Genomic DNA, 27,976 nt, shown 5'->3' with positions numbered 1-27,976 from the left:
CTCCATGTGTTTTCAAACACTGACAAAAACGATTCAGATGAGTCACCTTTATTTACTCACTGCTTCTGAATTTTTAAAGGCGGCATAGCCTTACAACGGATCAAGGAGGTTTACAAACTTCCGAGCCACCCCCTTGATCACCAAAAATGCCTGTCTGGTGACCACAGCCCTGTGCCCCTGCGTGCCGGTGGACATCCCTGGCTGCCCTCAGGGCTGATTTTATCGCAGTGTCAATCCAACCATGTGGCAAAGCCGTGTGCTCTCCGGCAAAATAGACCCTCCCCTCCTTGCGGGCGAGGGCCTCCGCGTGTTCGCTCAGCTGGTAAGGCCTGAAGAGGGTGAAGGCCCCCATGGCGTGGGGGTCCAGGTTCCATTTTTTGACCACCCACCGGCTGCAAAGACGCCTCAGCTCTTCCAGGGGGCGCCGGTGGATAGTGGACAAGTCCCTCAGAACCACCTCGACAGCCTGTTGGGGGCTGAGGGGGGCGAAAAACTCCGAGTCGTCCCCGTAAGTCTGGGAGCCCAGGATGACCCCCAGGCCGCTGGAGAAGTTGCGGTTGGGGTAAGTGGTGATCCTGGAGGGCAGGTCACTGATGGAGGTTCCACCGTAGATCTCTTCTCCTTCTTCCTCCCAGAACTTCTTAGCGCAGGCCAAGGCCACTTTGGTGGCTCCTGTGGAGCGCAGAGAACGGAGCGCCTGGGTCTTGGCAGGCGAGAGGGGAGGGTGGAAGCGGATGAGGCGTGTGGCCTCTGCCGTGGACGTGACGATGACGTAGTCAGCCAGGATGGTGCCCGGCGAGGCCAGGGAGCTGGAAGGATGGTAGAGCACCGAAACTGTGTCCCCTTCTCTGAGAATCTCTGTCACGGTGCTGTTGAGCATCACGGTGCCAGCTGGGAGCGACTGGTGAATAGCCCTGGGCAGCATATCGAACCCGCCAGCGATCTCATCGTACCTGGAGGTCAAGAAAAGGCTGGAGTAGTCATTTCTGCTAGACATGCTCATTCAACTACCAGGAGTGTGTGTGTGTGCATGTGCATTTATTTCTTTATTGAATTTATATACAGTAGAATCTTGGTTCTCGAACTTAATTCATTCCGGAAGTCCGTTTGACTCTCGAAACGTCCCAGACATGTGGGTAGGGGAGTGGGATTCCTCACACAGGCCCTCCACACTTCCTGATTCCTCCACCCGTTCCCATGTGTTTAGCAGAATAAAAAGGTAAAGGGACCTCTGACCATTAGGTCCAGTCGTGGCCAATTCTGGGGTTGCGGCGCTCATCTCGCTTTATTGGCCGAGAGAGGCGGCGTACAGCTTCTGGGTCATGTGGCCAGCATGACAAAGCCGCTTCTGGCAAACCAGAGCAGCGCACGGAAAGGCCGTTTACCTTCCCGACGAAGCGGTACCTATTTATCTACTTGCAGTTTGACGTGCTTTCGAACTGCTAGGTTGGCAGGAGCAGGGACTGAGAAACTGGAGCTCACCCCATCGTGTGGATTCGAACCGCCGACCTTCTGATTGGCAAGTCCTAGGCTCTGTAGTTTAACCCACAGCACCATCCACGTCCCAATGTTTAGCAGAATACTGAAAAGTAAATTCCCCTTCATGGGGAATTTCCCCCAGGGAGGCAGCACCTATGCAACTGGCTTTTATTACCTCTTTTCACGAGTAAACAGGAAAACTTCTCGGAGGAATTCAATGAAACTGCGGGAAAACTCCGCGCTCAGGTTCATCAGGTCTCCAATCATTCGGACGGCTGCGTAGCTTAGATTTCCCTTTTCGATCAGATAGGCCTGTGAAGGTGGGAGAGTGTATGAGGAATAATATGGCTGTGCTCAAGTGGAAATATTGATACATCTTTGCCTAAAATTCAAAGGCTGTCGTATACCCTAAATTAAAAATAACTAAACTAACAAGTTTTGAAAACCGTGTTCCAGATTTCAACATAGACGTTTCAATGTCAAAACTCAAAGGATGAGTTTTCCTTGTGAAAGCTTAACAATTTCCCATTCCACTTCTCAAAGCATGAGTTGTATTCCAAAATCCAAATTTCAGGTGTTGACTTTAAAAAAATTGTACTCTAGACTTTGAAACTGAATGTTTCAAAACAATCGAATTCAATTAAACAAACATTTTTTTTATTACATTATACACATGGTAGCACTCTGCTGCCCCCTGGTGGCAGAAATGCAAGGTTTTGCAAACCTACATGAACTTGGGCCAACGCTTGTAGTTTAGTTTGGCCAGAACAGACTCATATGAATTATGAATGGATGGAGAGGTCTGCACTTAACAGTGCCAAACCAGACATGGAACTGTCACTGCTCTCTGTCTCTTTGCTATTTCCAACAGCCAGTAAAGTGAGATGGGGCTGGAGAGATGCAAATCACAGCATTGCACAAGCAAGAGCATTTCCATGTCTTGTGTATCATCGAATGGGGCTCTCAATTCCGCAAAGTGATGTAATATATATAAAAAGAGGGAGAACCAGATCCATGCCACGAACAGCAAATATCACCCATGTATATCAATAAAACTGAGCACCTTGAGAGAATAGGCATCGTATTTTTCAAGCACATGGCTGCAGTTTGATCTCGCCAAGTCCTCTTCTATCTGAAAGGCACAAACGAAGACGAATTGTTGTAGGACTATCCTTGAATGGCAAAGTGTGTCCTCCTTTTCTCCCCATCAACCTCAGGTTTAGAGAAACAGAAGGTAAAATGATGATGATGATGATGATGATGATGATGATGATAGACTTATATACCACCCTTCAGCCAAATATCACATAGTTTAAAACATAAAATAAAAACAAAAATAAATAAAAACTGCTTCACCCTTGTATACCTGGAGGAGCATCTCCACTCGCACTGAGATCTAGCTCCCATGGCCTTCTGGTGGTTCCTCATTGCAAGAGGTGAGGCTACAGGGAACCAGGCAGAGGGCCTTCTCGGTAGTGGCACCCGCCTTGTGGAATGCCCTCTCATCAAATGTTAAGCAGATAAACAGCTATGTGATTTTAAAAGACATCTGAAGGCAGCCCTGTTTAGAGAAGTTTTTAGTGTTTGATGTTGCATTGTGTTTTTGCTTTTTTTTTTATTGGGAGCCACACATATGTTCTAGGTCTAACTGAATTATCACTGTCGAGACTTCTTACATTTCACTTCCCTTTGGCACCACTGTGTACAACTATGCCCCTTTGCAGACGTGTGTGTGTGTGTGTGTGTGTGTGTGTGTGTGGTCTTCCAAAGCAACTACTCTATTCTGAACATAAAAATGGAAAGCATAATGCTGGTGGTCAACAAAAGAGGTTTAAATACTGTCTCAAGGCAAATCTAAAAAAATGTAGTATAAACACTGACAACTGGGAAACACTGGCCTGCGAGTGCTCCAGTTGGAGAACAGCCTTTACCAAAGGTGTCATGGGCTTTGAAGACACTCGAACTCAGGACACAAGGGAGAAACATGCTAAGAGGAAGGCACACTTGGCAAACCCACACCGTGATCAACTCCTGCCTGGAAACCAATGTCCCCACTGTGGAAGAACGTGTGGATCCAGAACTGGCCTCCACAGTCATGGACTCATTGTTAAAAATGTGTTTATGGAAGACAATCTTACTCGACTATGAGTGAATGCCAAAGAAGATGAAGAAGATATATATATAGAGAGTGTGTGTGTGTGTGTGTGTGTGTCAACGCCACACTAAAAAGTGTTAGTCTTTAAGATACCACAGGTCTCCTGGCAGTTTTTGCTGCAGCAGAGTAGCACAGATACCCCTCAGGCAGACTGGTATGGCTCCCTGCTAACCTGTTGGCAACTGTGTTCCCAAACACACACATGCACACTCTCTCATTTATTTCATAAAATTTATACACTATTTGATGGTTTTTTAAAAAAAACAAAACACCTCAAAGCAGTTTACAAGAAGAAACTCACCGGTTTCAACGCTTCATAATACAGCTCCACAGCAGACTTCCCACGTTCGGAGGGATCTACAGGGTATTCCAGAATGTCTGGATTCTTCTCCACCTCTTTGACTCTGGCTCGGATATTGTTCACCAGGTACCAGGCGTTGCCATTGCCATCTGAGTAATGGTTTAATTTCAGGCCATATTTTGCAACATATTCCCGGACAATTCTGCACGGAGGTAGAGAGAGCCAATGGGCGGATCAGAAGGGAAGAGTAGGAGGAAAGATGGTAACAGAGGGGAAAAATGGGTATTAAACATAAAGGGGTGTGTTTATTATGCCATTAGTCTTTGATTTCCCGTGTTTAGTTTTTCTGCATAGTTTGTTCCCTTATTGTGCCTCCTGCTCCATTGCCATGGTCTACCGGGGTCTGACCCATGTCCCAACATAGACTTTACTGTATAGAGTGGAGAACTTTGACGAGGAAAGGGTTCAGGAAACCTCCTCAAAGAACCACCCGCATCTCATTCACAGGTTGGTCCCCATCCATGACAGGGCCTTTTCAGTGGTGGCCCCCAGGTTGTGGAATGTGCTACACAGTGAGGTGTCCTGTCTCCATCAAGGAGAGATTTGAAAAGGTTCCTGCTTACCCAGGAATTTGATGTCTGAAGAATACTGTTCCTGGTAATCTCGAGACGGATGTGTGTTTTTCACTGCTTTTAGAAGGTTTAAAACTGTAACACCTTTTAGATGTTTTTAATTATTTTTTAGAATGTTTTGATCTGTTTTATAACATTTCTCTTTGTTCCTGTTCTTAAACTGTATACATGTTTGCCACCCTGGACTCCTTAGAAGAAGGGCGGCATATAAATTCAATAAATAGACAAGCAAAACAGCCCCCAAAACAAACCCAAACACACCAGAGGCCTTCTGGAAACACAGGCCTGCACCATTTCCTCCAGTATCTCTGCCTTTCCAACCTCCCAGAAGCAGGGTCCCCTGCAATACTTCTGTCGTCCCAACCTCACAGTAGCCAAAGACTTTAATATAAGCAGAGGGCCCTTTAACTACCCAGCCAGCACCTCTAGACTGGGAGCCTACCAGATTTGATCAGCGTACATAAGACTTCCATTGGTACTAGCTCTCTGCACAGACAACATTTCAGGTAGCTGTTTGCCTTAGCAGGACGCATTGGAGTTGTCCAAGGTGCTGAAAGCTTATCCCTTCCCCCTGGGAGCTTCCCACTCCCACAGAACTGGACAGTCGCTGGCTAGGTTGCAACCTGGAGAGTTGCCTTTAAATTCTGCTGCTGGAATAGGAGATGTAATGGATGTGGCTTCTCCCCCCCAGTATCCTCCCACCCACTCATCCCACACCTGCTGTAACAAGCTGGATCCCAGCAGGTGGGAAAGGGTGTGGACTAGAGGAAAACAAAACAGGGGGAAGCCCCAACTGTCTCTTCTCCTGATTCAAGAGCAGAAACAAAGTTAAAAGGGGAATATCTCTAGCTTGCAACTTGGGAATCATATGGCCTGTTTCTTTCTTTCTGTCTGCCTGTCTGCCTGTCTGTCTGTCTGTCTGTCTGTCTGTCTCTTTTTTCCCCAAAAGCTGGTTCCAAATATTCTGTCACACTCTAGCATGACCAAGAAGCACGGCCCCAGAAACAGAAAGCCTGAATTCATAATGGCTGGGATCAGCAAGAGATTAAGGAACAGGTTCAACTCTTACACAGTTGTGTCAGTGGACCTTTGCATCCTGACATATGGGGGAATAGCTGTCATCCATTCCTTTGAGGCAAAGGTAAGGTGCTACATTTGGGGACATGATGAGACGGAGGGCAGCACACGGCCTCTCCCTCTGAAACTGGACACTCCACTTCTGCTGACTTTGATCATGGAGAGGGAAGTTGTACTGCGGAGGAGCCAGCGTGGTGTAATGGTTAGAATGTCGGACTAGGACCTGGGAGACCAGGGTTCAAATCTCCACTCAGCCACAAAGTTCATGGGGTGATCTTGAGCCACTTACTGCCTCTCAGCCTAACCTACCTCACAGTGTTGTTGTGTGGGGATTAAATGGGGAAGGGGAGAACCATGGAGACCCCTTTGAGCTTTTGGGGGGAAAGGTGGTGACAATACAAACACAAATAAATGAATGGATGAAGTATGCAATGACCAAACATTCAAAAAAAACTTTCTGACAGCAAGAGCAGTTCAGCAGTGGAACAGACTCCAATGAGAGGTGGTGGACTCGCCTTCCTTGGAGGTTTTTAAAACAGAGGTTTGGATGGCCATCTGTCATGGCTGCTTTAGCTGAGATTCCTGCATTGCAGGGGGTTGGACTAGATGACCCTTGGGGTCCCTTCCAACTCTAAGATTTAGTGACCGCAGGGATCCACTGCACACCACAGGGTCCCCTAAAATTGCAACGCCTCCCATCTCTGCACATGCTGCATGACATGATGACGGGCATCTTACCATCAGACTCATTTCAGTTTTGTTCTTGATTTTGTTCTCATTGAGTCACAGAATTGCAAAGTTGGAAGGGACACCCAAAAGGTCATCTAGACCAACCCTCTGCAACGTAGGAATCTCTGCTAAAGAATCCCTGACAGATGGCCGCCGAACCTCTGCTTAAAAACCTGCAATGAATGAGAGTCCACAGCCTTCTGAGATGAGTCTGTTTTACTGTCAAACAGCTCTTACCATCAGAAAGCTCTTCCTAATATTTAGTCGGAATGTCCTTTCTTGCCATTTTGAATCCATTGGTTCAGGCCCTACTCTCTGGAGCAGAAGGAAACAAGCTCCTTTCACCTTCTATGTGACAGCCCTCCCTCTATTTGAAGAAGAAGAAGAAGAAGAAGAAGAAGAAGAAGAGGAGGAGGAGGAGGAGGAGGAGGAGGAGGAGGAGTTTGGTATCCCGCTTTATCACTCCCCTTCAGGAGTCTCAAAGCGGCTCACATTCTCCTTTCCTTCCTCCCCCACAACAAACACTCTATGAGGTGAGTGGGGCTGAGAGACTTCAGAGAAGTGTGACTGGCCCAAGGTCACCCAGCAGCTGCATGTGGAGGAGCGGGGAATTGAACCTGGTTCACCAGATTACAAGACTACCGCTCTTAACCACTACGCCACACTGGCTCTCATTTGAAGGTGGCTGTCATACCAACTCTCTTTCCCTCCATCAAATGTTATCAGCCGCACACCACCATGGGAATATCACTGCCCCTTCTTACCTGTGGCTGAAAGGCAGGCGCCTTGGGCCCAAATCCACATACCAGCCCCCCTCGGGATCACGGTAAGTCTCCATCCTGCCTCCCACACAGCTGCTGGCTTCTAGAATTGTCACCTGGGGGGTGGGCAAAAGAAGAACTATAATTGCAGTGGTTGCAAAATGGCCTCCACTGAACAATGTTGAAGAATGTCCCCATGGGAAAGGGCCAAAGTGTTTGTTTTATGAGAATACCCAGTCCAATATTTATAGTCCTGATTATAGCAGCTTTCCTCAGCCTCCAGATGTTGGACTGCAACTCCCATCAGCCCCTGCCAGCATGGCAAATGGTCAGAGATGATGGGAGCTGTAGTCTCTGGACGATCTGTCACTGGCACCTTATTCTAGGCAGGTTAAGCAAATTATATCATACCAGCAGATTCAGGTGTCAAGAGATGTCTGGTGACTCATGCTGATTTCATTCATTCATCTCTGGTGAGTTTGTAATTAAGACTTACAAGCCTTGGATATTGGCTGTTACCTTTCAGAGGTTGCTGCCACGTTGGATCTGCTGGTGTTATTCAAGGGCAATTATCAACTTGCTGTCAGATTACTTAGCCTGAGTGTTCTCCCTGCTAAGTTTGCCTGGAAGTTACACTGTTGAGGAATGCTTGATGCCCATACTGGGGACTGGCAAAATGGACAAGCTCAGGCGTAAAGTCTGCTCTCAGAATGAACTTAGGCTGGTGGCACTGAGGGCAGAAGAAATGGACCCTGCTGATATCTTATTGAAACACAAACTGCAAGAAGCATCTTTCTGTAGAAGATGCTACTAGAGAGTGGGGACTGTGCAGATTCAAAATGGCCAAGTTTGCAGGAACATCAGCTTTGAGTTCATTGAGTCGGAAGGACTGGGCAGTGTTCGTCTGGCATGCAAGCGCTGACTCGCATTCAGCCGCTGCTGAAGTTTGCGTTATATTGCATAGGCCAATGCGTTGTATTGCGTAGGCAAACTTTTTCAACAGGGGGCCGGGCCACTGTCCCTCAGACCTTGCGAGGGGCCGGACTATATATTTGGGGGGGGGGGGGATGAACGAATTCCTATGCCCCACAAATAACACAGAGATGCATTTTAAATAAAAGCACACATTCTACTCATGTAAAAACATGCTGATTCCCAGACCATCCGCAGGCTAGATTTAGAAGGCGATTGGGCCGGATCCGGCCCCGGGGCCTTAGTTTGCCTATCCATGGTGTAGGCTCTTCTTCGGTGGTTGGGGCAGACTCCCCTTGGGAGGCACAGAACAGCTGGAAGGGTGCAGATGCCAGCAGTGTTGGCTCTGGATTTTGGAGGGCTGGTGGGAAAGGCTCCTTTCCCTCCAAGAGTCTAGCTCCTCACGACTTTCACAGCCAGCTGATTCTCTTCATCACCACTGCTGCCATTGGCTTGCTTGCCAGGGAGAGAGCCAATCAGCAGGCAGTGGCAACTGCTGCTCTGCCACCACTTTCCCCTAAGGTGGCTGCCTATATGCAGCTGTGTGCAAGTTGAGTGGGGAGCCGCCTGCAATTGCTGCTTTGTTTCAGTGGGGTTTCCCTGTACAAGAGCAAGGTCAAGCTTCTTCTACTTTTTCTGGGGAAGGGGCATGGCTCAGCAGCAGTGCATCTCCCTTGCATGCAGAAGATCCCAAGTTCAATCCCCACCATCTCCCGGTATGGTTGGGAAAGACTCTCTATCTGAAATATTGGAGAGCTGCTCAGTAAACAGTAAATCCTTAAGCTAGGAGGACCATGGGTCTGTGTTATGTACTGAGTTGAATAGGATCCAAAATGCAGCAGTCTGATTGGTCCTAGAACAATAGGATTCAAAATGCAGCAGTCTGATTGGTCCTAGAACAATAGGATTCAGAATGCAGCAGTCTGATTGGTCCTAGAACAATACAGCAGTGTGATTGGTCTGCAGGAGCCACCCAATCCAGCTCCAGATGGAAGTGAATCCACAGCCTGATTGGCCTACAGGAGAATTCCAGAATTAGCCAATCACGTGCAGCCCATTGTGTAAATAATGTATATAAAGCAGATACTTTGGGGAAACTTTCATTCCTCCTCACCACTATGAGCTGAATAAAGAGCGTGAAATCCACTCTCGACTCTGAGTATATTTCAGTCTGGTTCAGCAAAGGAGAGCTTCCTATGCTCCTATGTCTGCAACTTCAGAGATGTCTCTTCCTTTGCTCTCCTTTCTAAGGTCAGTGCTGGATTAGGGCCCTGATCAACAGATCTTTTGCACACACCAGGACGCACACAGACACCAGTGCGTAAGGATCTTTGCATGCTCTGCTGCGTTACAGGTGTCTGGTCCTGGGTTAGGAGGGCAGACAGCAGAATAAATTTTGGCGGGGGGTCGGGGCTAGCTCCAAAACAAAATTGAGAAAAACAGGTCAGGAGACAGGTAGGTGAATTCTGTTCTGCAGCCTGGTACTTTCAATCAGCTAACATCTTGAAAACGTCACATTCTGGAGGAACTGTTTGTCAGAGATTACCCAAGGTCCCTGAGGGAAAGGTCTGTTTTTCTGGTTCTGATTACAGCTCTGCTTCAGAACAGATGCACCTGTATAAATAAAACCACAAGATCTGACTCATTGGCAACGGCTTTGTTGGGAAACCAGACTGCTGTGCCTTGGTTAGCTCCTTGGCAAAACGTCAACCAATTTGGGGTCAAAAATACATGGGTGATCCTGACCTATTCTGGATCTCCATTCCCATGCATGGCATAGAAAGCTGCCTTTATACTGAACCAGATGCAATCCAGCCAAGCAAAAACACTTGTGCAATGCAGGGATGTAAAGGTAAAGGTAAAGGGACCCCTGGCCATTAGGTCCAGTCGTGGATGACTCTGGGGCTGCAGCGCTCATCTCGCTTTACTGGCCGAGGGAGCCGGCGTACAGCTTCCGGGTCATGTGGCCAGCATGACTAAGCCGCTTCTCGCGAACCAGAGCAGCACACGGAAACACCGTTTATCTTCCCGCCGGAGTGGTACCTATTTATCTACTTGCACTTTGATGTGCTTTCGAACTGCTAGGTCGGCAGGAGCAGGGACCAAGCAACGGGAGCTCACCCTGTTGCGGGGATTCGAACCACTGACCTTCTGATCAGCAAGTCCTAGGCTCTGTGGTTTAACCCACAGTGCCACCCCCGTCCCTAATGCAGGGATGTAGCCAGGGAGAATTTTGAGGGCCAGATGTAGAAGCCTGGAGGGGCAAATTCCACACCCTGGCTATCTACCTTCCCCATTCTCTTGAATATGTCTTGCACATTGTGGCATGGCAGGTCACCAATAAAAGAGAGGCTTGCAAGATTTGCAAAAACAACAAAAGAAGTGATCATGCCTGCCATCTACATATTTAATTGCCTGGCGGTTTGTGCAACTGCACACTCCGTGGCCCACCCAGTTTTTTCATTTGTTTTTCATAAGCTTGCCCTGCAGCAGAAAATAGTAATTAAGCCCTGCCAGTTGGCCTTGTTGATGGGGGGAAAGTATATAGCAAACGTGCCAATCCGGGTTATTGGACTGGAATGAGCCTGCTCTGCAGCAGCAGAGGGCGGGGGGGGGGGGCAGGTAGACGGGGAATCTAGGCTGAGTGAAGCTCTTGTTTTTCTACTCGCACCTGGGTCTCAAGTGGAGCCAGCATCCCCTAGAGGAGTAAGGCTGCTATTGGAGCCACTCAGCCCCTGGACCTGCCAAACTATGCTGAGGAAGGCGACGGTGTAAGACAGGGGTCGCTGACGGGGCATCCTCCGGACTTTTGGGACTACAACTCCCATCAGCTCCCAGCCAGAGTGGGATGATGGGAGCTGTAGTCCAGAACATCTTGAGAGTAGAACGTTGACAGGTGCCACCATGATGAAAGCTGTATATGCCGTAGAGACCATATCATTATGCCTAGGACCCTCGTACCTACGGGACCGCCTCTCCTGGTATGCCCCACGGAGGACCTTAAGGTCCATAAATAGCAACACCCTAGAGGTCCCGGGCCCTAAGGAAGTTAAATTAGCCTCAACCAGAGCCAGGGCCTTCTCAACACTGGTTCTGGCTTGGTGGAACGCTCTGTCTCATGAGACCAGGGCCCTGCAGGATCTGATTTCTTTCCGCAGGGCCTGTAAGACAGAGTTGTTCCACCTGGCCTTTGGCTTGGAGTCAATTTGATTCCCTCCCCCTCTTTCGTTTTTCCTTTTTCCTCCTGTGATGAGGCTGCATTTTAATGTTTTAATGTTGTATTTTAATCTTGTTTTTAAGTTGTATTCATTCAACTCGTTTTTATTAACCCTGAGCCCGGCCTTGGCTGGAGAGGGCGGGGTATAAATAAAATTTCTTCTTCTTCTTCCTCTTCTTCTTCTTCTTCTTCTTCTTCTTCTTCTTCTTCTTCTTCTTTAGAAAGGCTATCCTCTGTATTCTCAGGCACCAGAAAGGGGGACACCTTTTTAATTTCCCACAATATAGTGGAGGGATGCTGTGTCAGGAGCACTGTAGGAAATTAAAACATCAGCTCCCAAGCCCAGTCATCTGGAGCAAATGTTTGTCTAAATGGGAGCCCAAGGCAAGGATCAATTATAGTCCCTTCCAGAGTGCTGTGTCCCCAGCATCTGCCTGAAAATGCCAGGCTTGGTACTTTGAAATGTAAACATGGCTCTATAAAGACCAGGGCTTGAAAACTGGAAGACAGTCTCAGGAACGCACATACCGGCCTCCTTCTATTCCCTCAATCCCTTTTGAGGACAAATTCTCCCTTTGTTGGCTTTAACCAGTGCTTTTTTTCTATAAAAAAAATGTTCAGGGGTACTCTCATTTTCCTACTCATATTGAAATACTCCCCTTCAGTGAGGCCAAACTTAGATTCACAAAATGTTTAGGGGCATGCGTACCCCTACGTACCCCCCAGAAAAAAAGCACTGCCTTTAACCATGGTTTAGCATTACATATATGCCAAGGTTAGCTATGGTTCCTTTTCAGGTGCATTCCCAGTGCTAGCTTTAAGCATGGTTTGCAAGAAATCAGGACTACATCTGCACCAGGTCACACTGGAATCAACCCCTTGGTTTCCCTGGAATATGCATGGGATGGCTAAACAACAATCTATATTTCATACACATCCATCGTTTTCTTTACCCGGCTTGCAAACCCGTGTGCAGAAACCATTGTCCCATTTTTTTAATCATTTGGTAGGGCCACTCTAGTGTTGCTTCAGAGACTGGATCAGCTTGAAACACTACCTTGTGTCTTTAAATCCAAACATCCTGAGCGAGATAAGAGTTTGGGCAAGGTTGGCTGAAGATTGTGAATCAAGGGGGCGGGATTTGGGCTTGACTTACAGGAAACTAGGCAACCAGGGAGAGGGCCTTCTCGGTAGTGGCACCCATCCTGTGGAACACCCTCCCATCAGATAAGCTTTGTAATGTGTAATGTTTCATTATGTTTTTATATGCTGTGTGTTGGAAGCCGCCCAGAGTGGCTGGGGCAACCCAGTCAGATGGGCAGAGTACAAATACAAATTGCTATTATTAGGCAACCCTGCCTCACCTCCCTTGCTTCTCACCCTGCCAATGCTTCCCCATCTCCCTGGCCCCATCACCTTGTGTCCAGCGTCCAGCAGCACTTTCCCAGCTGTAAGTCCAGCAACTCCGGCTCCCACAATCGCAATCCGTCTCGGTTCTTCAGTTTTGCCCAGCCCATCCTTAGCGATATCCAGCAGACCCTCATATTCTGGATCCTCAAAACATCTCTCCAAGGGGCTGAGTGTGCTCTTCCGCAGCAGAAGCAGAGCGGCAAGGCCCAGAAGCACTAAGAAGACACACAAACATCAACAGCCTAAGAACATAAGAAGAGTCTTGCTGGATCGATTTTAATGGCTTGATCAACATCAACTCCGTTGGACTGGTCATGTTGTGCGGATGCCTGATTATCGTCTTCCAAAGCAACTACAATGGTACCTTGGGTTACAGACGCTTCAAATTACAGATGCTTCAGGTTACAGACTTCGACAACCCAGAAATAGTACCTTGGGTTAAGAACTTTGCTTCAGGATGAGGACAGACATTGCATGGTGGCGGCGTAGCGGAGGCGGGAGGCCCCATTAGCTAAAGTGGTGTCTCAGGTTAAGAACAGTTTCAGGTTAAGAACAGACCTCCAGAACGAATTAAGTTCTTAACCTGAGGTACCACTGTACTCTATTCCGAACTTAAAAATGGAAAGTGCAATGCTGGTGGTTAACAGAAGAGGTTTAAAGACTCTCTCAAAGGCAAATCTAAAGAAATATAGTATAAACACCGACAACTGGGAAACACTGGCCTGAGAGCGCTCCAGTTGGCGAACAGCCTTTACCAAAGGTGTCATAGCATAGCTGTCAACTTTCAGATTTGAAAATAAGGGATCAGCAGCCTCACCTGGTCTACGGGATATTTAAGAATCTGGGTTAGCAGCGGGATATGATGCTGGAGTAAGGGAATTTCCTGCCAAAAAAGGGAAGGTTGACAGCTATGTGTCATGAGCTTTGAAGGCACTCAAACTCAGGACGCAAGGGAGAAACGTGCTAGGAGGAAGGCATGCTTGGCAAATCCACACCGTGATCAACTCCCGCCTGGAAACCAATGTCCCCACTGTAGAAGGACGTGTGGATCCAGAATTGGCCTCCACAGTCACTTACAGACTTACTGCTAAAACTGTGTTCATGGAAGACAAACTTATTTGGCTACAAGTGATCGCAGAAGAAGAAGAAGAAGAAGAAGAGGAGTGGCTTGTTCTAATAGTGGCCAACGAGGTGCCCATGGGAAACATACAAGCAAAGATGTGAGGGCACTTTCCTCTCTCTTCTGATATCTTGTCAACCACATGAATGCCCACGGAAGATAGTTAGCTCTTCATTGTCAAAGCTAACACTTACAGTAGTTTCCTTAGCTCCAAATACCTGCACACACCAGCCTTGCATCTAGGCAGCTATTCTATGCTCTTGTTACAGCAACAGGGGGCCATGCCCCCTTCACCTCCCCACAACAAGCTGCACACATGCAGCCAGAGACTACGCCTTTGTGGACGCTGCCTCTGCTCTTCCCACTTCTGTTCGCTCCTGGTTCTGGGAGACAGTGGTGCAAGAGAGGGTTGGGAAGCATCCGGCCCTTCACTTGCTTCACCTCCTTCTTCCTCTTCTTCCTCCAGCTATGAAGCTTCCCCTGCCTCTGATTCTCACCTCCTGGCTAGTACAGGTCCCCACAAATCCATGCTCCCCTCTCCTGAGTCAGACTCCAGTAGTCCTGGTTTCCCCAGGCACCAGCTGTGCAATACATGTGTAGCTGCTGCTTGTTTGTTCTTCGGGGTCTTGGTTACTCCCCTCCAAGAAGCTTCTCTGCTTTGAAGATTTGCTTTTGCAATGCACTGCAGTGGCAATATCTTGCTGCTGAGGGAATGGGGTTCCTCAAGACAACAACCACCAGCAGCACACTTCTCAAGGGCCATAGCACTTGCAGGTTTGATCAGTTGCACAAGCGTTTTATTGAACAGTGTCTACCCCTTTGCCAATGAACACAGCACTCCTTTCATTTTGTGCTGCAAGGCTCAGTAGCTGGTCCACAAACCGGCAACTGAAACAGGAGCTGAAACTCGCTTGTCTCAAGGCCAGGTGCGGAAAACTATATTCTGGTATTTTCAAACTACGAGATCTTATTTTGGCTTGGAAGCTTCGGTATGGCTCAGAGGGTTTCTCCAGACTGTTTGTAGTCATGATGAGGGAAGCCACAGTGTATGATTGGTTAAGAGATCAGGAGCTACTTCTGGCAAGCAAAAACACTTTGTCCTTCGAGCCGGAATCGAACCAGCGACCTAAGGATGGCTTGGACAACAATCTACAGTCCTCCGCTCTACCAGCTGAGCTATCGAAGGAACAAGCCCAAAGCTTTGCCTTGTTCTTTTAAACTTGGGATGCGGCTTCCTTTAAAAAAAAAAAAAAGGCAGTGATTGGCCTACAGGGCATGGAACTGGAATTTCAATGAAAGCTTCTATATATTCCTTGAGAAATCTTGGCACAAAGTCATGACACTGCAGAGGCAACGGCGGTAGCTGTTGATGATGGATGACAACATCATCATAAGATGCACACTGAAGGCAAGTTAAGTCAATGAACTGAGATGAGGGGGACCCCTTATAACAGAGATGGGGAACCTGTATGCCTATCCAGAAGTTGTTAAACTACAGCACCTAAGAGCCTCAATGGGCAGGGATGATGTACAGTCCAGAAACATCTAGAAGAGGTGTGATGAACCTTTGGTCCTCCCAAATGCTGCTGAACTACAATTCCCATCATCCTTGGCCATTGGCCATGCTTGCTTACACTGATGGGAGTTGTAGTTTAGCTGCATCAGGATGGCCAAAGGTTCATTCATTCATTCATTCATTCATTTTATTTGTATGCCACTTTTACACACACACACACACCCCATGCTCAAAGCAGCTTACAACAAGGGACGCATTACAGCAAGGGATATATTTCAAACAAACACTACAAAAACAATTCTCCCATACCTGATCTAAAGGAGAGAAGTGGTCTTCTCAGGTCCAAAAGGAAGGGATGGAGATTTACCTTGGTCTTTTATTTCAAAAGCTTTTCACATTTCAGCACAACAGACTGCTAACCATTGTGCTAGCTTCTGCCAATGCAGCGACTTAGTTTAAATCCAGCCCAGGATTTTTAAAGGTTATGCTTGTGGGTTTTGTTACTATCTTTATATATATAAAGGGAATGAACAAATTCCTGTGCCCCACAAATAACCCAGAGATGCATTTTAAATAAAAGCACACATTCTACTCATGTAAAATCACCACGCAGGCCCCACAAATAACCCAGAGATGAATTACAAATAAAAGGACACATTCTACTCATGTAAAAACATGCTGATTCCTGGACCGTCTGTGGACCGGATTTGGAAGGCGATTGGACTGGATCCCCCGGGCCTTAGTTTGCCTGCCCATGCTTTAGATCTTAGGCTTGCTGGCGGAGAGGCAGGAAGCCTGGGGAAGGCATTCAAAGGGAATATCTCCCATTGAAATTCCAGTTCCACGCCCAGCAGGTGCCACACCCACAGTTAAAAGGTGAGGCATAGCACCTTAGGCTTGTCCCTTCGATAGCTCAGCTGGTAGAGCGGAGGACTGTAGACTGCTGCCAAAGTCATCCTTAGGTCGCTGGTTCGACTCCGGCTCGAAGGACAGATTTTTTTTTTCTTGTTCTTGCCAGATGCATCAGCAAGTCACGCAGTAAGACAGTATTTGCATGCAGTGCTGAAATTAGCAGTATGTGCTTTATATTGGTCCGTAATGCGAAAATTTGAGCCTGTATTGGCTAGCATCTCTGCTTTCAGCATTATGCCCCCAAAGAACAGCATTCAGGAACGGTGCCAAGGAAACTCGAGTGAGTTTTTCCATCTCATGTGTGAAAAATATATTGGACATATGCCAACTTCTTGTTACTTAAGGTTAATGCATCCAAGCCTGTTTCATCTTTTGACAGTCGTATCAACCCTGGACTGAAAGCTTTCTTGAGGGCCATTTAAAACATCACACACATACACACAGAGGGATAGCTCAATTGGTAGAGCATGGGACTCTTAAACTTAGGGTGGTGGGTTTGAGCCCCACGTTGCACAAAACAATTCTTGCATTGCCGGGGATTGGGGTAAATGATTCTCAGGGTTCTTTCCAACTCTACGATTCCATGACAATCACGCCTGAATTTGTCATTAAACAAATGTGTGATCAGTAGTGGTGACTTGACTGAAAACAACTGTTTCCCTTCCCCCTCCCCTACATTTTGTTGCCACAGCAATAGCCAAAGAGGCAAGCTGCTTTTAAACCAAGAAAGTGGCTTGCCTCTTTGGCAACAGGATATGCTGCAGCAAAAATACTTCAAAGCCAGCTCGAAGTGCTTGCACAAATCTTGTTTACATGTGCCTATAATCTCTTCATGTCACATACACCGAAATCAGAAAATACATTCCACATTTTTTTCTGGACCCCAATATTCCAAAACCTGCCAGGAGGAAAAAAGATATAGATATTTAAAAAACTATTATTATTGATATGGTGCCCTAAGACATATATTAAAAAATTAGGCTTCTTTGTAGAGAACCCTGGTCTTGCTGTAAATCTGCATGCAAATCTGTATGGAGATTCCTTAAGCTGAATTGAGTTCATCTTTTTTCATGTGCCATCTGAAAATTTCAGGGCTATTTAGCATCTTTGGCTGAGTACACACCAGACATTAAAGTGCATATCTCCTGGAAAAATACTGGGAACTGTAGTTCACCACTCACAGAACTACAACTCCCAACACCCTTCATAAAGAGGCTCCTGGTGAGACCTGAGGGACATTGCTATGCCTGACAACAAACCCCTAAATTTGCCCCATCTTTTTGTGCTTGCCAAACAGCCATGTTATGCTTATGATAATATTTTATTCTCTTGTTAAGTATGCTGTTTTAAATGTGCATTTTATATTTGACTTCACTTAGCAATTTTTTTGGGGGGGGGGGAATGTTTAAGGTTTTTTTGTTAGTTAACTTTGTGTTAAATATGTATTCCATAGTTGACCTCCTTTGTAATATTTCGAAATCTTTAAGATAAAATTTTAGTTTTCTGTTAATTATGTTGCTTTGACTGTATACTCAATATTTGTTTTTGTTTTAATTTATTAAAGCTTTATTGCAAAACAATTTACATACTACATAAAAAAAACACAAACAGACCAATACCATACCCTCATAACAACTAAACACTAACAAGATATCATTTGATATCACACACACTTTTGACTTCCAATTCACCTCATTGTACTTTTTACACGACTGGTCTATATGCACTTCCTTATTTTTTAGCTGTTACATATCAAAGGTGATTTTTGCTTTTATAACTTCCTTATTATTCAAGATTCAATCTAGACCTGTCAGGAGATTTGCATTATCACAATACATACTTTTTAAGATATTCTTTATATATTAAATATTTAAATATTTGTCCAACCTTTACTCACTCTCAAACCAGAGTTTCCTCTTAATCTCACAGTCATCTTCGCCTGCCAGTCAATTTTTGTGTGTACAGTGGTACCTCGGGTTAAGTACTTAATTCGTTCCAGAGGTCTGTTCTTAACCTGAAGCACCACGTTAGCTAATGGGGCCTCCTGCTGCCGCTGCACCGCCAGAGCACAATTTCTGTTCTCATCCTGAAGCAAAGTTCTTAACCCGAGGTATTATTTCTGGGTTAGCGGAGTCTGTAACCTGAAGCGTCTGCAACCCGAGGTACCACTGTAGATGCGTTATTGGAGACAGATGTCCTCAGAGAGCGAGCACTAGCCGGGTGAGGGAGATCTTGACCCTGCATGAAAGTCCAGAAACTATTGGAAAGATGCTCTGGTCTTGGGTTATTAATTAATAGCTGGAGGCAAATGGGGCCTCCTGCTGCCACCACGTCGCTGCTGCATGATTTCTGTTCTCATCCTGAAGCAAAGTTCTTAACCTGAGGTAATATTTCTGGGTTAGCGGAGTCTGTAACCTGAAGTGTATGTAACCTGAAGCATATGTAACCTGAGGTACCACTGTATTTGACTTTCTTCAGATTGTTTTATTGATGTTTTAATATTCTGTATTTATATTTATATTTTCTTAAAAATATAAAGCAGTATAGAAATGAAATACCGTATTTTTCGCTCTATAAGACACACCAGACCACAAGACGCACCTAGTTTTTGGAGGAGGAAAACAAGAAAAAAATATTCTGAATCCCAGAAGCCAGAACAGCAAGAGGGATCGCTGTGCAGCGAAAGCAGCGATCCCTCTTGCTGTTCTGGCTTCTGGGATAGCTGCACAGCCTGCATTCGCTCCATAAGATGCACACACATTTCCCCTTGCTTTTTAGGAGAGAAAAAGTGAGTCTTATAGAGCAAAAAATACGGTAAATAGTAATTCTTTTTCTGGGGTGGGGTGGGGACAATCTTTAAGCGCATGGTGCATACAGAACTTCCATTCCCTCTAATGCCCAGTTCCACAACTAGAGGTTTCTGTTTTCCTTCCCTTCCCGTTTGGCTCAGCAACGAGAGGAAAAAGGGTTTGCCCACGTATCACCTTAGTGACCTGACATGCTTACCCAACCTGCCCATGGTCCTTGGGCTGGATCCCCAAAAGCTATGGCCGGTGCAGAGAAGAACCAGGGCCGTCTCACTTTCATTCACGGATGCTGACAGGTTCTCTTTAGCCTTGCCTGCTGCTGCCTTTCAACCACAGCAAAGCACCATGAGGCCTTGAGCATCTGGACTCTGGGAGACAAACAAAAACCCCAAGATCAGCAAGGGGGCAGGTAAGGATGCAGCAGAAGATCAACACAGCACTGGGCAGAGCAAAGGTGACATAGAGCTTCAGTAGAGGTCAGAGTGGCTACTGTGGATTAACCCCTTCCTTCCCACACTGGAGGGGAAAGCAGCTGCCATGCAAGACCATGGTTGTGGACTTCCAGGAGGAAGAAATAGCAGGCTGGTAATTTGGTCTAGCAGCAGGAGCATGGTTGTCTTTGGCCACAGGGGATCATCGACTCTTTACTCCTTTGTTGTTGTTTAGTCGTTTAGTCGTGTCTGACTCTTTGTGACCCCATGGACCAGGGCACGCCAGGCACTCCACTGCCTCCCGCAGTTTGGTCAAACTCATGCTGGTAGCTTCGAGAACACTGTCCAACCATCTCATCCTCTGCCATCCCCTTCTCCTTGTGCCCTCCATCTTTCCCAACATCAGGGTCTTTTCCAGGGAGTCTTCTCTTCTCATGAGGTGGCCAAAGTATTGGAGCCTCAGCTTCAGGATCTGTCCTTCCAGTGAGCACTCAGGGCTGATTTCCTTCAGAATGGAGAGGTTTGATCTTCTTGCAGTCCATGGGACTCTCAAGAGTCTCCTCCAGCACCATAATTCAAAAGCATCAATTCTTCGGCGATCAGCCTTCTTTATGGTCCAGCTCTCACTTCCATACATCACTCCTGGGAAAACCATGGCTTTAACTATACAGACCTTTGACAGCAAGGTGATGTCTCTGCTTTTTAAGATGCTGTCTATCCTTACTCCTTACACTTCCTCTATGGGGAAATGATATATAATGAATTGAAAAGGATGTTTAAAATAATGCTTATAAAAAACACACACACAAAAACCACAGAAGCTTTTCTTTTGGGAATTATAGGGACAGAACTACCTAAACTGTATAGAAAATTATTCATGTATGCTACTACAGTGGCAAGAATGTTACTCGCCCCAAAATAGAAAGAAGCAGAAGTCCCAGCAAAGGAAGAATGGATATGAAAGCTTATGGAATATGCAGAAATGGTCAAACTTACTGGAAGAATACGAAATCAAGATAACAAACTTTTTATAAAAGAAATGCTTTATTGAATATTTACAGATAAATTGTAAACAGATAAGAACATTGACAGGATTCTTGTGATAGCCTGCAGTTTTATGAGTATATATTTAAAGGAGATGAATAAATGAATAAAATTAATTTGGATATTCAGAAGATATTAAAGATAAATTTAAGGAACCACAGAAAGGGGGGGAAAGAAGTCACGTTTTGAAATGTTAAAATGATTGTAAAATTAGTGAAATGTATAAATCTGAAAAAATTATTTATTTTCTAAATGCTCTATGGCAAGCATAGGCAAACTCGGCCCTCCGTATGCTTTGGGACTACAACTCCCATCATCCCTGACCATCCTGTTAGCTAGGGATGATGGGAGTTGTAGTCCCAAAACATCTGGAGGCCTGAGTTTGCCTATCCCAGCTCTATTAAAGTAGAATTGGGGGAAATATGGCAATATGGAAAAAAGCTGGATGATAAAAGGTGTAGATGAGGAAGACTAATTTTATACGTATGATGCTCTAAGAGAAAAACACCATCTGTCAGAGGTGACACAATGGCAATACTTGAAGCAGCAACATCTTTTAAGCAACTTGGTTTGGTTCGGCGGCCTTCACAGCCTTTGAGATACCGGAACTTGGGAGCAATTGGATAATTCATTGGACACTGAAAAGCCAGTGATGACTTTTTATAGATATTTATTATCAACAAATAAGTTTGATGTGCAGAGTTTAAAAAACAATTGGGATAAATAACGGGAATGTTCACTGCTGCCTAGGAAAATGTTTTGGTATCAGGCGTGTCAATGGATCTTAAATTAAGTCATATACGACTCCTTACTGTTTTGGGAATTGAGTTCCAGGTGGGTCCTTATATCAGCCAGCCTCTCTTGCACAGAGACTCCACTGCACAGGGGGAAAAGCCTGTTGGTAGAGCCTCAGCCTCTTCATCCCAGGGTTGTGGGTTTGAGCTCCACGTTAGTCAAGATTCCTGCATGGAGGAGTTGGATGATGATAATAATAGTAGTAGTAATTATTATTATTATTATTAATAATAATAATAATAATAATAATAATAATAATTTATTTATACCCCGCCCATGTGGCTGGGCTTCCCCAGCCAATCTGGGCGGCTTCCCGCAAAGTATTAAAATACAATAATTCATCAAATATTAAAAGCTTCCCTAAACAGGGCTGCCTCCAGATGTCTTCTAAAAGTCAGATAGTTGTTTATTTCCTTGACATCTGAAGGGAGGGCATTCCACAGGGCGGGCGCCACTACCGAGAAGGCCCTCTGCCTGGTTCCCTGTAACTTCACTTCTCTCAGTGAGGGAACCGCCAGAAGGCCCTCAGCGCTGGACATCACCCCATGGCGCTGGGGTCCTTTCCAACTCTATGATTCTGTGTCTGGTGTGACCCACAGGCTGCCTGCCTGTTCAATGCCAAAGTGATACAATGGCGGTCTGCTTGTGGTCAGGATAATCATTTTTGTGGAGTGGGTAGTCAGAAGACAGTTTGCTGTCAGTAATAGACTGGCAAGGAGAAATGGTTTTTAAAGAGCCTACGTCTCTTGAAACTGATCAAGAGCAAACTCCTAAACTACCTAGACTTGTCTGTATTCCTGCAAAGAGAGAAAAAGTTGGTCGTTGCTGGTGAATCTCTCCTTTCTCTTGACCCCTACTCTCTCCTATCAAACTCTTAAAACAGGGGTGCCCAAAATTTTTTCAAAGAGGGCCAGATTTGATGAAGTAAACATGTGTGAGGGCCGACCAAAGTTGTTGAGCTTTTTAAAGGATTTTACCTCAGGACATATACTGCCACAGGGGCCGGATTAAATCAGCCAGAGAGCCGGATTAGGCCCCCGAAATGAACTTTGGACATACCTGAAAAGAAGCTGAGCCCCCTCAGGGTCTTGACCCCCAGTCCTGAACACTACTGGTCTGTTAATCATACATAGAAACCTGACCTCTCCCTAGATGCATGTGTTTGATCTTGGAGCCAAAGGGGTGCAAACCCACGTTTTACTGCCCAGCTATGCTTCGCCTTGGCCTCTGGCGTTGACTCACAAATATTCAACTGTAAGGTTCAAGAGTACCAAAAAAATGGTACGGGAACACACATCGAATCTTGTACATCTCGTTTCCGAGGGTGGTACTCAACTAAGCATTATGCTGCACAAATCTATTGAAATCAATGGACCTAACTTAGTCCTGTTCATTAATTTCAATGGGTCTACTCTTGAGTACCACGCCCAGTCTTGGGAATGATTAGCCAGCCACTGCACCCACCGCCTACAGAATGTGCTTTTGCAAAGGTCTGTCCCCTGCCAGTGTAGGATGGTTATTTTACCCCTTGACTGAAGATCTCGACTGAGAGAGAAGCAATCAATTCCAAGATGGTTGGGGCTCTGCTCTTTGCCGTTTGTTCCCTTGCTCTGCTTGAATCCGGGGGTAAGTCCTAATAATAATAATAATAATAATAATAATAATAATAATAATAATAATTTATTATTTATACCCCGCCCATCTGGCTGGGCCTCCCCAGCCACTCTGGGCGGCTTCCAAAAAAATATTAAAATACATCAAACATTAAAAGCTTCCCTAAGCAGGGCTGCCTTCAGATGTCTTCTAAAAGTCTGGTAGTTGTTCTCTTTGACATCTGGTGGGAGGGCGTTCCACAGGGAGGGCGCCACTACTGAGAAGGCCCTCTGCCTGGTTCCCTGTAACCTGGATTCTCGCAGTGAGGGAACCGCCAGAAGGCCCTCAGTGCTGGACCTCTGTGTCCGGGTAGAACGATGGGGGTGGAGACGCTCCCTCATATATACTGGACCGAGGCCATTTAGGGCTTTAAAGGTCAGAACCAACACTTTGAATTGTGCTCGGAAACGTACTGGGAGCCAATGTAGGTCTTTCAAGACTGGTGTTACATGGTCTCGGCGGCCGCTCCCAGTCACCAGTCTGGCTGTCGCATTCTGGATTAGTTGTAGTTTCCAGGTCACCTTCAAAGGTAGCCCCACGTAGAGCGCATTGCAGTAGTCCAACCGTGTGTTACACAAGGCAGCAGACCTTACAGCAAAAGCAAGGAGGCCTCACTCTGCTTTCTTCCCTAGAGAGTATCAAATGCAACACTTGTCTCATGAAGAGTCCCGATGCCGAGTGCATGACTGGGGCCGAAGGCTGCATGTCTCAGGGAGAAAAATGCATGACCATCCGCATCAGCCAAGGTAAGGGACCCTGGTCTGGTTGCCGCATCATTCAGAAGCAGCTGAATTGAGCAGGGAGAACCTGCAGCTCTTCAGGTGCTGCAAGACTACAACTCCCACCATCCTTGACCATTGGCTGGGGCTAATGGGAGTTGGAGTCCAACGACATCAGGAAGGCCACAGATTCCCTGCCCCAGGTCCAGAGTCTCTCAAACTGTGATCTATGTATGGCCCACTCAGGGTCTCCAAACTCCTTTTAGGGATACCTTTGACTCGTGGAACAGTCAGGAATATCTCTGCTGCCAGACGATGGAAATTGTGGCCATATGAACCAGGGCAGCACTTATTGAGCAGGTTGACTAATACGGGTCTGAAGCCCGTGTTTTCTGCACATCACTGGTGCAATCCACCAATTCCCCCTAAGACCTTTTCTAGTCCTTCTCAGCAGCCTGGCCCAGGGCACTTGATTTTCATAATATGGGACTGGTTTTAGCAGTGATGCTGATGCTTTGTGTGTGTGTAGTTTCTTAAGTCGCCCACGCACACAAAAAGAGACAGAGGCTGTGTCCACACTCCCATCTACTGCCATTCCCAAGCTGGTTTTGTTTTTTTTTTAATGTGTTCACATGTCACAATCCACTATGCATATGTATCCTGTGCTTTGCTGTAAAAGATATTGCTGTCTGCTGCGCAGTTTCTTAAACCAGCCTCAAACTGATTGGAATTCTTACGGCGCTCCCAATTCCTCTCCAGACCCGGTGCAAACACCTTTTGCATAGGGTAAAGGCATCCCTGCCTGTCAACACCCCGTGGTACATAGAAATCAGAAGAATTTTTCATTAAGTTAGCCCAATGTGGTCTGCTCTTCATCCAGCGTCCCACTGCTGCTGGCTTAGAAAGTGATGAACACAAAGCCACAAACCACATTTCTTTTATCTATCCTGCTGTTTCTTAGGAAACAGCTTCGATCTGAATCAAGACAACAAAGGAGCATAAAGAGTACACCCTAGCTGCATTTTAAGCCTGCAATGTATACACAGCATAGCACAGTGGTTAGAGCATCGGACTATCCCCACAGAGCTTGGGGCCAACTCCTAGAAGCCAAGGTCCCTTCCCCCCAAAAAAATATCGGGGGGGGGCGGCTGGGGCCCACAGAGTTCATGGACATTGCCATTCAAATCGTTTATGTGCAGCGTGTCATGTGATTGATTATGTGGGACAGGGATTACCTGCCCTCCCCATGCCAGATTTATGTATAAGCTAAACAAGCTATAGCTTAGGGCCCCCACTCTCTTGGGGGCCTCAAAAAGAATTAAAGGGAAAAAACACCTGGATGTACTTTTCCAAAATATAAGATAAAAAACAAATAAAATAAAACCTTACATACAGCAACAGTGGCAAATGGCTTTAGATACCGATTAGGTCCATAAATTACCATATAGCATATATTCAACGCAAAAAACAGTGACAATTTGTTGTTGACAAAGGACAGCTGGACATATAAAGGGTCCCATTACCTTCAGTACCTTAGGGCCTCATCATACCTAAATCCGGCCCTGCCCCCCCCCCCCAAGTATTTTATTTGAGTTGGCATTACAGCCACTGTTTCTTAGCCTAGCCTACCTCACAGGTTCTAGATTCAGGTAGGTAGCCATGTTGGTCTGACGCAGTTGAAATACATAAAAAAATTATCCGGTAGCACCTTAGAGACCAACTAAGTTTGTTCTTGGTGCAGTGGTACCTCGGGTTAAGTACTTAATTTGTTCCGGAGGTCCGTACTTAACCTGAAACTGTTCTTAACCTGAAGCACCACTTTAGCTAATGGGGCCTCCTGCTGCTGCTGCGCCACTGGAGTACGATTTCTGTTCTCATCCTGAAGCAAAGTTCTTAACCTGAAGCACTATTTCTGGGTTAGCGGAGTCTGTCACCTGAAGCGTATGTAACCCGAGGTACCACTGTATAAGCTTTCGTGTGCGTAGGTATCTGAAGAAGTGTGCATGCACAAGAAAGCTTATACAGTGGTACCTCGGGTTAAGAACTTAATTCGTTCTGGAGGTCCGTTCTTAACCTGAAATGTCCAGGTTAACCTGTTCTTAACCTGAGGTACCACTTTAGCTAATGGGGCCTCCCGCTGCCACCGCTCAATTTCTGTTCTCATCCTGAAGCAAAGTTCTTAACCCAAGGTGCTATTTCTGGGTTAGCGGAGTCTGTAACCTGAAGCGTCTGTAACCCGAGGCACCACTGTACCAAGAACAAACTTAGTTGGTCTCTAAGGTGCTACTGGGCATATATATATATATATATATATATATATATACATATATATATATTCCTACCCCACAGGGTTGTTGTAGGGATCAGAGGAGGAGGAGGAGGAGAGGAAGAACTATGTGCGCAGCCTTGAGCTCCCTGCAGGAAAGCTGGGACAGAAATGTGAGGAGAAATTAAATGAATGAATATGCAGCCATGGGATAGCAGAGGGGTGGGAGCACCTTAAGAGGCTGGGGCGAGTCAGGAGGAAGTTTACAAGCCCAGAGCTGGTTCTGGCAGCCGCAGTGAGAGGCTGGAGGTGCCGCGGATGCCAAACTTTCCCTACTTTCCCTTTCCTATCTTCTTCCGCCCCACCCACAGACGGAGTGGAGAAATTCAGGATCCTGGGCTGCAGCAGACAGAAGAAAAAAGGCTGCGGGGTAAACAAGGAGTCGCACGGCCACCAGGTCAGCATCCGATGCTGCTCTTCGGACTACTGCAACGTCTAGCAAGGAGCTGGGAATCCACCCCCGTCTCCATAATTCTTCCTCCTCTTCCCGCATCTGCGCTCCGTTTTGTCTCCCCTCCTCGGGAGCCAAGCCAAGATGTGAGAAAAAAGCGAGGAATAGAAACTTACAGATCTTTGCAGAACTCCCCTGGCTTCTCTGAGATTTCCCTCATATTCCGGAAGAAGAATGGCTTCTCTTCCTCATCTCCACCCACAACCCACGTTTGCTCGCCTTCCCCCCCTCTCCTCTCTGGGGGGCGTTTCTCACCCCTCTTGTCTTCCAGAATATTTGTGGGGTTGAGCAACAGATTATATTGAGGAAACGTAAATGACAGAAATAAACGATGGATGTCTGCAAGCAGCAAGATTTGGGGCTTCCACCCCCCCTCCCGCCTTTTGCATAATTTCAAATGCATGTGGTTGAAAAATTATGTGATTTAATTGTGTGATTTTTCAAACGATATTTCACTGGAATGGCTCAGTGAGGAAAGAAAAGTGAAAGAAAAGAGAGCAAAGATATTTGAAAATGTGATGCAATGCGAAATATGAGTACTGTATGAAATTTAATTATTGCAACAAATAAAGAATTATTAGCAAGCTGTTATGATTTTTAGAAATGAGTTCCAAATATCATTGTATTTAAAATCTGTGTCTAAAAGCAATCCATTCATATGTTGCAAGAGTTGTCCTACCCATTGATTTAAGGGGGGGGGGTCATAGTATTATCTCTCCAATGAATCAGTAGCAGTCTTTCGGCAGAAGTTAGGGAACGAAGATCCCATCTATGTTGACCTGCTGTCAAACCTCATATTTTATGTGTATGGTTCAAAATAATATTATCTGCCAGCCAAGTTAATGGTCATCGCTAAATCTAGTGACAGCAATTTTGAGAAATTAGAGGACGTTGTGGTTATTATTTCACGCATGAATCACTTCTTGTGAAGCATCTCAAAGCAAATTCACAACACAATAAAAAAATAATACTTCCATACAGTTGCAACCAACAGGTAGGTAGGGTTCAGCATTAATCTGTTAACAAGCCTGACACAAGATGCTGTATTTGGTTTTCTGCAGAGTTGTTAAGAAACTCCTTTTTCCCTGCCCTCCCCCAAGCTAGTTTCCCAGAGTGGTTTAACATACAAAGCCCTCTTCACAGGGAACTCTGAGAACTGTAGTTCTGTAGAGGCTTCCTAACAGCGATCAGCCTCCTTAACGAACTACATCTCCCATAATTCTTTAGGAAAAGCCAGGAATGTTTTTAAGGTAGTACGATATTGCTTCAAGTATATGGGGTATTCTTGATTCTGTCATAGAAACGCAAATCAATCTCTCTGCGGGACGCTGCTCCTTTCGAGGCCGACAGATGAGGCCAGGCTTGTTTCCCCTTTGCCGTAATAAACTTTTGGGAGGCAGAGGCTGTACCGCATGTGTGTGTTATGCATTTTGTTTTTTAATACTTTAAACTGCCCTGTTATTATTTCA

General features: G+C 46.0%; 2 protein-coding genes across 9 annotated transcripts; one reads left to right on the top strand and one right to left on the bottom strand.

Annotated features, from left to right (window-relative positions):
• Window positions 1-32: 32 nt before the first annotated feature.
• Window positions 33-27,066, bottom strand: LOC310670465 (L-amino-acid oxidase-like). Of its 8 annotated transcripts, XM_083425869.1 has the most exons (10): window positions 26,624-26,720; window positions 22,823-22,991; window positions 21,376-21,525; window positions 19,288-20,257; window positions 12,740-12,948; window positions 7,138-7,250; window positions 3,936-4,137; window positions 2,543-2,611; window positions 1,655-1,791; window positions 33-953 (listed from the first exon to the last, which is right to left on the bottom strand). In XM_083425869.1, the coding sequence occupies exons 4-10, from the start codon at window positions 19,298-19,300 to the stop codon at window positions 101-103; spliced, it is 1,596 nt and encodes a 531-aa protein (XP_083281995.1). In that variant the 5' UTR covers window positions 19,301-20,257; window positions 21,376-21,525; window positions 22,823-22,991; window positions 26,624-26,720; the 3' UTR covers window positions 33-100. The 8 variants fall into 8 exon arrangements, with proteins under 8 accessions (XP_083281995.1, XP_083281996.1, XP_083281994.1 ...); XM_083425870.1 differs by lacking the exon at window positions 22,823-22,991 and having other exon boundaries at window positions 26,624-27,066; XM_083425868.1 differs by lacking the exons at window positions 22,823-22,991; window positions 26,624-26,720 and adding an exon at window positions 26,073-26,151 and having other exon boundaries at window positions 19,288-19,456.
• On the top strand, window positions 22,848-26,625 carry LOC310670985 (prostate and testis expressed protein 3-like). The gene is made up of 3 exons (XM_083426884.1): window positions 22,848-22,984; window positions 23,644-23,757; window positions 26,368-26,625. The coding sequence occupies exons 1-3, from the start codon at window positions 22,930-22,932 to the stop codon at window positions 26,493-26,495; spliced, it is 297 nt and encodes a 98-aa protein (XP_083283010.1). The 5' UTR covers window positions 22,848-22,929; the 3' UTR covers window positions 26,496-26,625.
• Window positions 27,067-27,976: the final 910 nt, after the last annotated feature.

Source organism: Podarcis tiliguerta, assembly GCF_965153285.1.
Source record: "Podarcis tiliguerta genome assembly, chromosome: 2".
NCBI lineage: Eukaryota > Metazoa > Chordata > Lepidosauria > Squamata > Lacertidae > Podarcis > Podarcis tiliguerta.
This window is presented reverse-complemented; position numbering and strand designations above follow the sequence as displayed.